This window comes from Chenopodium quinoa, unplaced genomic scaffold (genome assembly GCF_001683475.1).
Source record: "Chenopodium quinoa cultivar QQ74 unplaced genomic scaffold, ASM168347v1, whole genome shotgun sequence".
NCBI classification, from domain to species: Eukaryota; Viridiplantae; Streptophyta; class Magnoliopsida; order Caryophyllales; family Amaranthaceae; genus Chenopodium; species Chenopodium quinoa.
Genome location: NW_018743919.1, coordinates 2112754 through 2128355, shown reverse-complemented (window position 1 = coordinate 2128355; position 15602 = coordinate 2112754). Strand labels below are relative to the sequence as shown.

The window sequence follows — 15602 nt, the reverse complement described above, 5'->3', positions numbered from 1 at the left end:
GCTTTGGATTTTGACCCACCAGCAAGACTTATGGCATGGTTAAGGTGGCCTATATTGTTGATTATTGTTTTTATGGCCAAACGTTCCCATTAATTTTGTAAGCTCTTTCGATAAGTTAGACTACTTATGTGAATGTAAACTTAGTTTGAGAACATTATTTGATTCGATTTGGGATCAATTTAAATCGTATGATATTTAAATCTATTTATGGTCAAACTTTCAGGAAAATACTCTATTCATAATAATTCATATATCAATTATGTCTGGTGTACAATAAGTAGGGTTGTCTAAATGTTGTTCAATTGATAATAAAATTTTCTGGTTTTATACACAACTCATGTACGGTTTAAATCAAATAATTGACCTCGAGCTAGGTATCTTTTCAGAGCTTTTAATAAGTTATTTATATGATAACAAACTTTTCTAAAGATGGAAATCAATCCAAGTTATTTCACTTGAGATTTTGGGTTTGGATCATATTAGTTATGTATATTTTTTATTCAATCTAATCCAGTCATATTAGAATCTACTTAAATTAAACGTAATTTTTATGAAATTCCAATAATGTTAGTCACATAATATATTTAATCACAACAAGCCAGCTCGCGTCAAAGTTTGTTTATATTTTATAAAAAATAAAATTATCTTGTTTGACGTAGTTCAAGTTTGAATCAAATAGTCTATCCAGGGACATGTACTATCGCAATTACAACATTTACTAAAAAAAAAAGTGTATTGGATGACATAGGGCCTCTCTAGGAGCATTGTCTTCTAGTTAAATAATTTCATCATTCATTTATGAAGTTATACAAATGTACGAACAATCAACAAAAACTAAAAAAAAAATGTAATATCAACTGTAATTTCATCAATTACAACCCAACACTTACCCAAAAACAATCGCCTTCATTATCACTAGTGATTCACTACAAGTCTACAACAAATACAAACTCACGAGAATTTTTGATATTCATCTTTTTACATGATCAAAAGATCGATTAAACCAAAAACATGATTAATTAAAAAATAATAAAATAATAATTGCAACTTTGCAAGTATATAACTATATAAGCATATTAAAAAATTAATAATAAAGAGTTACTTCGTATTAAGCAATTAATAGGATTACTTGACGTACAGTTTTATCATAAATTCTAAATTTCCACTCCCTCCATAATTTAACTATCTACTTTTCTTTTTTGTTTGTCCAAGTTTAGTTGTCACACTTCCTTTAATGGCATAGAATATAGACTCATTAGTCATTACATATTTCATTCTCCCTCGCTCTCTTCCCACTACCAAAAGTTATGTATAATATCTTCTCATTAAATTAAAATAATCTTCCACATTCTTTCACCACATCTACTACTATTTGATTAAAATACAATTGATAAACAAATGACAATATAATGAATATATCATCTAAAACTTTATGCAAACCTTCAAGTAATAATCAAATTGAGGCACAAGGAATACAATTTGGAAAAAAAAAAAAGAAGTATTATTCAATGGTTATATGCAACTAATACAACCTAAGGGCATTATATATCATTGTCTACCATAATTGAATTTTTTTTTTTTTTTTTTTTTTAACAAACTAGAAGTATTAATTACATTCATGACTTCTTTATGAAAACTACTACAATTGGTTGGTTGGCATATATTTTGGTCCAAACTTATTTTAAATTATTTTTACCCCCCCCCCCCCACAAAAAAAAAAGAAAAAAGAAAAAGTAAATGTAGGAAGGTGGCTACTGCTCTGAAACTGAACAAACTATAAAAGGTCTGTCAAAGAGACAGTCTGCTAGGTTTATGTATGTAAGTTGTACCTGTAAATGCAATTGCAAAACTATCATTTTCTCTCTCTTCTTACCCTATTTAATTCTACGCGGTTACGTTGCATGTTCCATACATTATCCAGCATTCCAGCTATTGAATTTTTTTACCTTAAGGTACATTTTTCACCTTTTTCCTTTTATCAATTTTTGTTTTTTGTTTTTGAAATGAGTGGTAGTTGGTAGGACCAAGATTATTTTCTTGAAATTTGTGTATTTTGCCTTTTTGTTTGACTTTGAGTAATGATGATCATGATCTTCAAACCCTAGCTCTTGTACTGGGATTCTAGGAAGACAACATTTTTCTATTATACAAATTGACTTTTATGTTTTTACCCTCTTATTATATTCTACCCTTATTATACAAATTTATCCTTAACAATAACTCAAATCATAGAAATTAGTGAAAAATAAAGACCATAGATGATCCTGTCTGTGAGACTTTTTTTCCCCACGAGTTACAAATATATTAAAAGTTTGTTCATGAGTTATTAAACGAGTTGATTATGAAATACGAGATATATATTATGTATCTAGGATGAAATAGTTGAAATTGCTCTATATAGTATAGTTTGTTAAGAATGAAATTTCAGATGATGCATGGTTTAATTTAGTAGTAGTAGACCAGTAGTATACGATAACATAAATTTGTTGTACTAAGTTAACTTAGCTTGCAACCCACATGATGTTAGTTATTTCCAATACAAATTTATTTACCACCAAATTTGATAACATCCTAGGGATAACTTACCAGACAGCTACAAGATTTACCATTTTCAGCACAACACATTTAACTCAGCTGAGATTTTCTGATGTAATTTAAATCAATTCCATCATTTTTTTTGTTGCCATATGTTGTGCCATAACTATAAGTTATTCAATAGTTAACTCACTATTTAATATGTATGTTTATTATTAAGAAAATTTTCGCCCTTTGAACATCAATCTAGCTTAGTTTAAGATTGCTGACTCATGCCAAAGCATTCATTTAAATCGTATAAAAATGCACAATTGATTATTTTTTTTTAATGGGTACAGTTTGTTTGATCAAATGGTAAAATTTAACTTACTGCCTGTCCATATTTGTCTTTCAAGTGTACTTATTTTACTACTCGTAGTAATAATAAATAGAAAAATTACCATATTTCTTAAGGAAAATAGTTACTTCTCATGACACTAGTTATAGGAGTGACAACAAGATCGAGAAAAACTATGATTATTGACACTATATTAGTCAAATAATGATGAGTATATAAGTTACTCCGTATTACAATATGACAATTAATTCCAATTCAAAGGAATGCTTTTTTAATTCTATCCAAATTATCAAAAAACAATACCACAAATTTATCTCCAAATTTATTGACATAGTAATTTCTAAGAAAACTTTTGTAATCATAAACTATTCTTGCCAACATATCCTAAACAATTTCGGCTACAAAACCTTAGCTAGGTTTCAAAGAAATGAAACACAAATTTGCAATATTATCCTTTAGAAAAGCACACAAAATACAAAAAGTCAGTTTTTTTTTTAAAAAAAAGGTGAAAAAAGTCCTACATTAATCTTAAACAAGAAATTAAAGAACATAACAAACACTTGATCAAGATTGAAGAAGGGGAGATGATCAGCCTAATTAATTTATCAAAACACTCTTATGCAACAAGGTTTTTTCTAAAAGTCTCAAGTTAACTTGGCTTTAATTTTGCCATAATCACTTGCAACAAAAACAGTCAATTTAATTTAAGGGAGGACAAGGGGAAATGCTTATGATCATCCATGGATATTTTCGAGTCCATATACCTTTGTTTTACTGACTATTTTTGGCGAAGTCAATACCCGAACCCAATTCCCTTGTAATGGTAGCTAGCCATTGATGATATAGGTTCCTTTGAATCGAGATAGTTCGATCTTTTGAATTCCTTTCTATTATGAAATTACATGCATGCATTCACCATTCCAAGGATCAACAAAAGGTGCGTTCTTGACTTCCTCCATTCATCATCATACTGTAAAATCACAAAAGTTGTAAACACATACACTCCCCTTCTTTGCTTAATATTGTGTTCCGGTCCTCTACTAATTAAGCTTACTGCAAAAACATAAACCAATTTAAACGAGAGTAAGTCGCAATCACTTAAAATAGTCGACAATCTTACAAATCTTTATTACTCGTCGAAAAGAAGTTAATGATGCAATAATGCTTTGGTATGGTATACATTATTATAACACGTACATGTAGTTAATGACAATACAGAATCATAAATTCCGTTTCGATAATAAATCAATAATAGGTCACATTCAATTTTGACAGTCAAACCTAGCTAGCTCATTTTGACTTTAATAACTTTCACTAGCATATTTTTATAGAAAATTATCTCAACTCTCAAGGTATTATATAATGAAACGAATTATGTAAATGTAAATGTTCAAAAACATCATCATTATGTCCTAATAAGACTAGAATAACCGCGAATTTGATAATTATATTGGCTTACCATCAACAAAAGCATGCCAACCAAGTTGTTTGATCAAGGGTTCTCACAAGCAACAGCAGCCTTTATCCTTTCCACAGTGCACTTAATCAAACTATTAACAGTAGCAACAGACCCCAAGGAGAGCTTGGCTGTAGGAACCGAATCAACTAGGATTTGGAATGCAACGGTTAGCAACGAACCCCCTGAGCCGACCTCCAAGGGACCGCCACCATGTGCTCCTACTGGACCATCAGGAAGTATGGCAAAGCCTGATGGCAAGAGTGCAACGTAGTCTGGATCCCCACCGTTTAAGACCACATTCATTGCGACGATATCAACTGGTGCATAAATTACATAGGAGCCTGTTGGGTCTGTGCTGCTCTCTTGGAGTATTAGCATGTTGCTCTGGCTTGAATTTGCACTCTACATTTCACACCCCCAAATTAATATTTATGTCACAAAACAATTGATTTATAACTTATTGTTTCATTAAATTTGGTACATATAAGTTAGGATTAGGATATTAAAGACAATATTGATTAACAAACTAGTACACTTACATTCACTCTTAATAGCGAAACACAGTTCCCTGGATCACGACCGTTGGCTATGTGAGCCATCTCTTGGACTAGTCCTCCATTAGAGAGGATATCCCACTGCATAAAGTAGACAATAAAAGATTAGTTTAGCTAATTATGCAATAATATAACTTTGTAACAAAAATTAACTAGTTTTTATGTTATAGTTAATCAAAAAATCAATTATTTTGAGAGATTTGTGAGAATAATTAGTGTCTGATCAACTGAAACCCTAGCAATGTACATAGATGTTTATGTAAATTATTTTGGTCTACATGTATACTCTTAAAATGAATTAAAAAGACTGCAACGAAATTAAGCCTCAAATATTCAACTTGATGTGTAATTCTTACAATGTTACATTAATATCTAGGGTGTTGTATTGTTCTTTTTTTTTTTTCTTAATTAGAAACTGGTAAAGCTTAGTTGAGCTACCCAAATGGGCTCTAGGGTGTTGTATTGTGCATGTACATACCTCACTCCTAGAGTTCTCATCACGCAGGAAATCGAAGACTCGTTTAGGAGAAACAGGCATCCAGAAAGAAGTAGCAGCACTAAGAACAATGCCTGGGGGTCTACCAGGGTCATCCATGCTCTTTCGAGTCATCACTCGAACATCATCAGCACCACTCCCTGATAATGTTGTCCATGTGTGGGCTGTAGAGGCTCCAACTCCAGCACAAAAGCTCATTACCATCCTCTCTGCTAGCTTCAGCATACTTTTCCTCCCTTCTGGACTTGTAATAACTACCAAAAATTCAAAAAAATAAAAAAGGTCAATAAAAAATGAATGTTTAATTTTTTGGTGTAAAAACTTTCAAAATCATATGAGAAAAACATCCCACTTTATATTAAGAGAATGATCTTTTTATTTGGTCCCAATTTTGAACATGATCCAAAATAAGTGAGCATAAAAGTGATACATAACAAGTGAGACAAATTAAAGGATTTTAATTATTTCGAAAGAAAAGAATTGCAATGTTTCAAACGAATTAGAAAAAAATAAGTTATTACCACCACCCTCTCCTGCAGGCATGTTGCTAGCCATGACACTAGCAAGCCTTTCACATTGCCTATCCAATGCTGATACCCAACGTTTAGCCCCGAAAGCTAGCCCTGAATTTACGAGTGCCCTATATATGTTGTGCACAGCTCGATCATCCACTTCAACATGTTCAACCCACATCACCTTAAGAAATCACATCCAAATCAAAACAAGTACAAGTTGCTAACAAAATAATTAATTAGACAAGAAAAATATAATCTTAATAACAGTATACATAAAGGGTTTTTGTTCATTCATTACCTTAGAGTAACCATTGGGCAACTCTTGTATTAGGCAACCGGATGGCCTTCTACGGCACCTTGGAATTGGGCTAGGGCGTAAACCATCCAACGAAACATCAACCACTGCCCAAGTACTGTCCCCATGTTGCTTACAATACCTCACAAAGTAGTTCTCGCGAGTGGGAACAAGAGGTGAAGGGACTTGAAATTCAGCTGTCATCTGTGATTAATCACAAACAGTTGATAAATTATGTATGCCATGATTAAAATTACTTGTGAATATATAATAAAACTTACTCGAAAATAGGTTAATATATAATTGCTTACCACTTGCAAAGCTCCATTGTAATTTCCAGCGACTCCAGTTGATAAAACTTCTAAGGTCATTGCTCTTGAAACAATCCCAGAGAACACACATGACCATTGATTCTAATTACAAGAAAAACTCGATTAGTCCATTTCACAAAAAAGCCTAAATTAAACCATTTTTTAAATGTTTACAATCATAATCTTACCACATCCATGAGAATTTCAACCAAGTTCATGTGATTCATAATAACAACAGCGGAGTCTCTTGAGGCCTCCGATTTCAAGCCTAAAGGCATAGGTCCAATCCCACGAGGGAAGTTCCGGAAATACTCCTCTTCATTAAGGATTTCAGTTGAGTTATCAGCGCTAGGAATCCACAAGGGGTCACCTGCTTGAGCCATCCTAATAAGTTCCTCCATTGCCGCAACTGCCAGCTCAATGATCATGGGTTTATCTGCCTCTGTAGGTGGGGCTACTGATCGTATGAGGTCTCCAGCTGAGCCGTAAATGTCCCCTACCATGCCTGATTGCGGACCATAGCTCCCAACTCCAAGATCAAGAGAGGAGCGCGAAGGTTGTAGCCCTTGATTTTGAAGATGAGGGTAAGTCACTAAGGGCTTTCCTACGTATTTAGCTGCTATGCCTGATATCCTATCAATCTGTAACAATTCGTCGAAAAAGAAGCATAAGTACAATATTGAATTAAAGATGTATTAATAATCATGTACCATAAAGTTCATAACTTAGTAAAAAATATATTATAGCCAAAAACATTTGTTTAAATGAATGTTTATACATGTGATCAAGGGAATAATACCTCTTCTCTAAGTCGAGCATTCTCGATCCTGAGTTGTTGCTCATCAAATGACATCTCACCAATCGCGGCTGGCCCTCCACAGTTGGGACAAGTAGCATTGCTTAGGGCTTCCTTGAACCTTATGTTGTCAGCTCGAAGTTTTTCATTCTCATTTCGAAGTTGCTGGTTCTCTGATCGTTCATGTTGGGCCTAAAATCATGGAAATTAATGGACGAAAATTAATTAATTAAATTAGTTAGGAAAAACCATATAAGAGATTATTAATATATATTACGACTTCCTATCATGAAAAATTATTAATATGTTAATTAATTTGGTTAAAGGAACCATAAAAGAGACTATTAAATTGTGTAGCACCTAGGAAGCAAGGTTGTGGAGTGCATTACATAAATACTTCATTAAAGCAGACAAATGTTAATGAAAATTGACATATTACAATGAAATTAAGAAGTTCGGCGATCAATTAATGGCTATATATTGTCCCTTTCGCGATAGCATTATCATTAACCAAAAGCATATAATGCATTACTAAATAAAAACTTTGCTATATGAGTATGTAATAACAATGACTAACAAATTAATCTGACAGTTACTTTCACAAGTGGAGATTTACCTCAATAGTCACTTCATAAGTTGTTAGCTAGCTAATCCTAGGAATTATAATTAAAATGAGCATGTAAATCTAATAAAAAGGCAGAATTAAGCTTTATGAATTATGAAATAATCCATTACACATTTTCATGTCATGGTTTAGGATAGTATCAAGGATTCGACCAAAGTATTAGGCTAAATGAGGGCTCTACGACAATTCACTTAGAGATTAGGCAATTGTTAATTGCTTATTAACAAAATTAATCATGTTATTGGTTTATCATTTGGTGAATTGAGTTGTAAACTATATAGATGGCTAAAATCGTGGGAGGAAAGGAGTAATATGTATGAATATACCTTCATTTGAGTGCGCTTATTTTGAAACCAAAACTTGACTTGTAAAGGCTCCAATGACAATCTACGGCTTAACTCCTTCCTTTGCTTATCATCCGGATGAGGGCATTCCTTAAAAAAACTTCAATTTCGCACCCAAAAAAACAGATTAATTAGTATGTTACCAAAAAAAAAAACAAAATAACAAACCATCCAATAAAATTAACTTGAAAATAAAACTAAAAGTTACAAAAAAAAAAAAAAAAAAAAAAAAAAAAAAAAAAAAAAATTACTTTTCCATCTCTTGAATCTGGTGTTGAGTATGACGGTGGTAACGCTTCTTCTTCGGCCGTTGATTCGGATCCTGATCATCGCCCGAAAGCCCCTCCAGATTCTCGGTAGCGGATCTACTGCTTTCGAATTCGTCATCCCTCATCTTCCCTAACTCGCTATCCGGAGTTTTATGCCCAGACATGTCTAGCAACTGGTGGTGTGTCTCAAACATATTTGGCTGAAACATTTTTTTTTTTTTTTTTTGTATTTTTCCCTAATAATAATAATAATTTTCCTTCACCCTTGATTATTTTTCCGTCTTCTAAATTTCCTCCCTTTTGTTTTTGCTGATAGTCTACCTTCTTACAACATCTACATATATATAAACAAAAACATCCAAAAATAATATAATAAAAAATCATGAAATGTGATAATTTTCTAGTTTTAGTAAAAAATGATTTCTTATAGATGAGGGAAAGTTGATGTACAAAACTAACTCACTATGGAAAATTATATAAACCAAACTTTAGGAAATAACAATATTTTTTATTAAAAAAAATTAAGATAACAAAAAATAAAAATTAAAACAAATATTTCACCTGATAATAATCCAGATCCTTCTTCACTTCATCCATTTTCCGATCTACAAAACCCAAATAAATTACAACAAAATTAAAAAAAGAAAGATTAATTAAACTATATATTTATAGTACACTAAACTAAAAAAAAAAACCCTAGAAAAATTTGTCTTTTAGTGAAAAAAAAATTAAGAAAAATTCTCTCTCATCTGTAAATTTTCTGAGAGGTGACTTAAGCTCTCTACTAGATTGACTCGTGGGGGTGGTTTCTGGTTTTGTAAGTCAATTACCCTTTGACTATTGTCTTAAGATGAGAGAGAAAATATTTATAGACATTATTTTATCTCTCTAATTATAAATAATTAATTTATTTTACCTTTATTTACGCGACATTCTAAACGTAAATTAATAATTTTTTTATAAGGTAACAATAATAATTAAAATATAAAAAAAAATGAAATGTATTTAGAGAAATGAGGGTTGACAGTGTGAAAAGGTGGCTTTGACATATACTACTAATTCCAAATTAGCTCACCTTTTTTTTTTTATTAAAAAAAATAAATTTATTTTTTGACACAGATTATAACGCCAACGAAGATCACGCCTTTTCAACTCTCCTTGAAAAAATAAAAACATAACGGAAAATATGGTTCACATTAAGGTTTTGAACGTCAAACATGGATTATCATTATTATTACCAAAAAACTAAAATGAAATTTCTTTACAAAAATCAATCTTATAAAAAATATATATATAAAAAAGATTTCTAGCCATCTAGGGCATTTGTTGTTTTAAGAAAAATTTGGTTTCGGATACATGCGCGCATACACATACACAAAGAAGGAGTTAACACTTTGACGGACATACATATCAGACCGACGGAGATATAACAAAGAGAAAAGAGGGAAATGAGAAACTTACGGAGTCGAGTTGGATCTGGATTCGGAGATTGGTGAGGTAGAAAGTTGAATGTTATGAGTGTTTTAGAGATAGAGAGAGAAAGGAGAAGAGTGAGGTTTATGGATTTTAGAGAGAGAAGGAGAAGAGAAGGGAGAAGGGTAGGGAACAGGTGGAGAAGGGAAGTGGCAGAAAGAGGAGTAATTGCAAAGAGCGTATGGAGTTTTTGAGGAGAGAGAAATGAGGGGAGGTTGTAAACTGCATTTATGGTGGTGGGGGTGAGAGGGTAAGGTGCTCTTATTGCTATTGCTTTGGAGAGAGATTGTAAGAAAGAGAAAGAAATATCCCTTCCACCCTTTTTTTTAAAAAAAAAAAAAAAAATATAAACCCCGTCTCTTAACGTTCTTCCGGTTCTGACGATAATTGCATCGTCTCATATATGTATACAGAATACTACTCCTTCTGTCTCTAAATATTGTTATTCCCGTAATGACTTTTTACGTGAGATAATAATCACCTTTGAAGGAAAAACAATACTGTATTTTTAAAAAATAATGACAGTAAAAAATGTAAGATTAATATGAATTACCAGAATTTTTAGAGACGGAGGGATTGTACAATACGTTGAATGATTTTGGGTGTATCAATTTTCTTGTTATTGTATAAGTTTGTTGTGGAGAGCATGCAACATAAACAAAATTAGTTCCATTTCCAATTAATTTTACGTTTTTTTTTTTTGTTTTTTTTTTTATTTTGGGAAATCATATTGACTTTTGACTGCCCTTTGATGAAGTGTTTTTTTTTAAATTTGGTTTTTTCAACGATGAATTATCCCTCCTTTTTCAAAGCCTTTTTCCTCAACTTCCTCCTTTTTCTCTCTCTTTCTTTCCCTAATCTGTGCATTATTACCATGTGGCTCTATTTTGATTTTCTTTGTTTGGTTTGAAATATGTATTGCTGAAGCATAACCCGTTCGGGCCGGGTCTGATGCCCCTTTATTTCTCCTCTAAATTAGTTTTTTTTTTTTTTAAATAACAAAAATATCAAAACTTACTAGGTTAGAATGACATGTATCATGGAAAAAGATGTGCGTATTCAACGTGTAGTAAGTTTATGGAACCAATATACGGAGTATTTCTTGATGATGATTATGTAGAATGGACTTACAAAGTATAATGAACCATTAAGGTTGTCTACTTGTCTACATACTACGAAGTAATGAACAATACGCTCATCACTAGGTTAATTAAGATATACAGTCACGTATATTAAGATGTATAGTCACGTGTATTATTAAATATCTATTAAATACATTATATGGTTAAAATTTTGACAAAATACTTTCATTAAAAACGAATTTTATCTCATTTATGATTGAATTTCATGGTTTGTTCAATATTAGCACGTGAATTTCAAGATTTGTTACAGTAATTACGTTAGAAAGAGAAAATTAAACAACACTGATATTGCGTATATATTATTCCATATAGAGAAAATAATATTTTAAATCAGACGATGATGTAATTTTTAGTTTACAAGGTTATGTGGGCAAGTAACAACACGTATAGTACACTTATACATGCAGTTGTCACCTTGAGTATACCACTCTATGATAATTCCAATATATATTAGAAATCGTAGAAAAATAGAGATATAGATCGGTACAAAGTTTTATTTTAGACTATAAGAGAGAGGAAAAAACACACCCGAATATTATGGCATAGAATTAAGATCTGATTTACACCTAATAATTAAGATATGATAACTTATCCTTCTTTCTCTATATAAAGAAAAGTATCAGCCAGATTTATTAGTCAATTTGAATCATAAAACTGTCCTAAAATGCTTTTTATTATTTTTTATTTTATGAAAATAAGCTTTATAATTTCTTTAGTATATTTGTCTAACAAAATTTTTCAATATTTATAGTTGTTTGTGCAGAATAAGGTTTTCATTTATAAGTCGGTTAGGGACAAATGATGAAATTTGTTTCTGAATCATCCTACAAAAATGCAGGATACACCTACCTATAAAATAAAAAATATACAGAGTACTTCTCAATTAATTGGAAAATAATTTTCTCATTGAGTGTTTTTTTTTTTCCTTTTTTTTTCCGTAGATATTCGATGCATATACATATAAAGAAAGTATATGTATACAAAAGATATACTCAATTAACTAGGAAATAATTTTCTTGTTGAGTTTTGTTTAGATATATATATATATATATATATATATATATATATATATATATATATATATATATATATATATATATATATATATATATATGTATGTATACTAGGTTAGAACCCGCGCGATGCACGGTTTATATAAAATCTATTTTTATAATTTGTACATTTAAAAATAATGGATAAATATAAATAAGAATTATGCACCTTGTACAAAAATATTTGTAATTTTATAGTTTTAGATTTTCATCAAAATTATGATATAATACCTGTTCAACGTCGCCTAATACATATTTCAATGTAGGAGTCCATTTATTAGTGTGCTATTTACATTTGTTTCATTTTTTAAAGATAAATCGATAGGTTGTAGTTGTAATGTAGAAGCTTCTAATATTCAAATTTCAAAATGTTACATATAGCTCCAAAAAAAAATGACATTATCCTTACATTTAGGCGGGAAAAAATTTATTATGTGAGTGACATGTGGACAGTGATGACGTCAGCAACGTTTTGTTTTGGTGATTATATATATATATATATATATATATATATATATATATATATATATGTATATGTATATGTATTTATATACATATACGTATATACATATATATATATATATATATATACACGCAAAAAAGGTACTCTATATAGTATATACAAAGATTTTTTTTTTTCTTTTTTTTAATCAAAGTAGAGACTAGAACGCAATCTAGAATAGTCGCAATTATATTATAGTAAGAAAAATAAAATCTCATTTTCTTGAATGAATAAGTTATTGCCAAGTGAGTTTTAATTTACAAATTGATAATACGCGTAAATCAACTGAGAGAGACTACATCATTTACTAACTGGAACTCTGTAATTTAGAAAAAAAAAATAAAAAATTTACTCCGATAATTTCTGAGGAAAAATTTGTATGGCTGTGAATTTGTGATTCATTAATTGTGAAACTTTGGCATGATCTCATGTACTATAAGAACATAAAGCGAGTAGAGATATTGAAATTTGATTTAATTCATGTATTAAATGTTCATTCTTATTTTCATGGAAATTTCAAATCATAAATCTATAACTTTGGTCTCAATCATCCATGTGACCCTTTTACAAATATATGTTCATTCCAAGTATATATTTTGTATTAGACAATTTGTACCCATAAGACAATAAAGATTAAGCAATTGATAGAAAAAGGTCCGACCAAAAAAGTATATCAATTAGTATATTAATTGGGATGGAGATGATTGATTATGTAAATAAACCTTTATGAATAAGACTTAAATTGGAGTACATGTAAGGAGTAAATGCATTAAGAAAAAGATTGGAGTTGCTAGCTAGCAGATGTATGTATGATAATATGGGGCTAATGGGAGTGTGAAAACACTTTGAGAAATAAAATTATGAACGTAGATTTTGACATAAAGTAGGAGTTGTAAATTTTAAGGATGCAATGAGAAGAAAAATTTGCTAGTAAGTTCATTTTAGCATACATGGATGCACGGTTAAGAAAGGTATGGTAGAGGTTTGAGAAAATTAGGAATTCGTAGAGAAATTAAGGAAAGCCTAATAAGAATTTATCGAATTAATTAAAGGGGGTTAAACCGACACAATGAAACGAGTTTGGAGCATCATGTAGATAAAATTAAGTGTATGAAGGATATATATGATCTATGTAGATGTCCATATATAAGGAATTTAATTTAAGTCTTTTTATTTCAAAAAAAAAAAAAATTAAAGTCTTATATACCACTTCTATTTGACGGGTTTTTATTTATTTATTTATTTTTTTTAATTTTTTTTTTTTGTGCCTATTCGGTTTTTGGTTCGTTGTTATTTTGATTGATTAAATTGCTTAACATAAAAAGATTATGTAATTCAAAAGGTCTATGATTAATTGATTACCTTTAATTCATTAGTGTTGATTCTGTTGAAGGCATAAATGTAACCTTTTATTGTACGTTTGTGCTTCACCTAGGAAAACTTTGCCCAATAGTAACAATTAGAAGTAAGTGAAGTATGCCGTTGTCAGTTTAATTGGGTTCGCAAAATTTCTTACTTTCAATTTTTTTGTTTAATTTTTTCTTTACTTTTAATGTAAGGGCCCTTTTATATAGAGAGAGTTTAGGAATTGCTTGTTTTAGTAATCAAGTAATTAACTATATATACCTTTTACAAGATTATTCATGAAAAAATAAGTTGACGCATTGTATAAAAATGTATTAATATATTTGTTAATTTTTCTAATTTTTATAAGTTGTGTACTAGTCTATTTCTAGAAAATTTCTTGTATGCTTGAAATTATGGACCCTAGTTTAAAGACACGCATTGTCTACGGTTAAGGAATGTGAATATCTACTTATAATGAGTAAGGAAGATAGAAAGGCAGAGAGAAAATAATCAAGGGATAATCAATTACCGTAGGGTTTGTTTGGCATCGTTTTTTTTTTCCTAAAAACACAAAAAACAGGAAATAGGAAAAAGGTGTTTTCACTTTTCTGTTGTCAGTTTTTAAAATTAACATGATTTTAATAAATTTGACTAATTTTAAATTCATTATATGACATTATATCATATGAATTTGAAAAATAAAAAACCAAAAAAAAGAAAAACCATAGTGATGCCAAACGAACCCGTGGATTTTACTTTATGGTTTTGTGTCTTGTATAGTTGTATTAGCTTTATCTATAAAAAATAATAAAAAAAAATACTCTGTATATATATAGAAAAGGGCAAAAGCTAACGAACGCCTCAGGGCGTTGGATAAGCTCTAAAAATAGAAATATTAAATACAAATGAACATTAATTACACCGATCGACGCGTATTTTGGCATGCATTCCCAAATTAATACCACTTTAGGAAATGTATTAAATGCTTATCTGACGCCTCGGGGGCGTTCGTTAGCAAGATCCTAAAAAAATGTTAAAATAATAATAATAATAATAATAATAATAATAATAATAATAATAATAATAATAATAATAATAATAATAATAATAATAATTAATACTGTTTTTTAATCCCAACATTCACCAATTTATTTTCATTAATCCCAACTATGGATTATTTCTCAATAATCCCAACTTTAAGGTGGCCTATCATTCCTCATACCCAACCGGTAACTAAACTTGTTATATGTTAGGTTCACAGTGATTTCACTAAGAAAACACTTATAATAATGTGTGGGAACAAAACCTAAAATAAATGATTACAATGTAATTGTAAATATCAAATACAACACAATGTATTTCAATCAAGTATAATCCAAGTCTAAGAAATTACAGAAATTTACAAAGACTACACTAATGTGAAGTTTATCAAACTTGCCTTTCCTCCAAGCCGAGAACAATGAACATGAACATGAGAATCCCGATATCCCGTAAGACTAGTTCCTTGATACACTGTTAAAGGCGTGCATACACTTTCCTAAAGAGGTTTA

At 30.3% G+C, this 15602-nt stretch overlaps 1 protein-coding gene across 1 annotated transcript; it reads right to left on the bottom strand.

Moving 5' to 3' along the window:
- Positions 1-3300: 3300 nt before the first annotated feature.
- Positions 3301-10398, bottom strand: LOC110687329 (homeobox-leucine zipper protein PROTODERMAL FACTOR 2-like). The gene is made up of 13 exons (XM_021863964.1): positions 9998-10398; positions 9098-9141; positions 8519-8870; positions 8250-8367; positions 7302-7490; positions 6691-7143; positions 6503-6604; positions 6195-6395; positions 5903-6077; positions 5364-5635; positions 4871-4966; positions 4332-4733; positions 3301-3925 (listed from the first exon to the last, which is right to left on the bottom strand). The coding sequence occupies exons 3-12, from the start codon at positions 8743-8745 to the stop codon at positions 4365-4367; spliced, it is 2202 nt and encodes a 733-aa protein (XP_021719656.1). The 5' UTR covers positions 8746-8870; positions 9098-9141; positions 9998-10398; the 3' UTR covers positions 3301-3925; positions 4332-4364.
- Between the last annotated feature and the right edge of the window lie 5204 nt (positions 10399-15602).

What these genes read in the sequence shown, in the direction of transcription:
- LOC110687329 (XM_021863964.1), bottom strand. Translation starts at nt 8,745, where the DNA reads ATGTTTCAGCCAAATATGTTTGAGACACACCACCAGTTGCTAGACATG. An exon ending in CAGATTCAAGAGATGGAAAA is followed by an intron (nt 8,368 to 8,518) that starts GTAATTTTTTTT and finishes GCGAAATTGAAG; the next exon opens with TTTTTTTAAGGAATGCCCTC. An exon ending in ATGAGAACTCTAGGAGTGAG is followed by an intron (nt 4,967 to 5,363) that starts GTATGTACATGC and finishes TACTTTATGCAG; the next exon opens with TGGGATATCCTCTCTAATGG.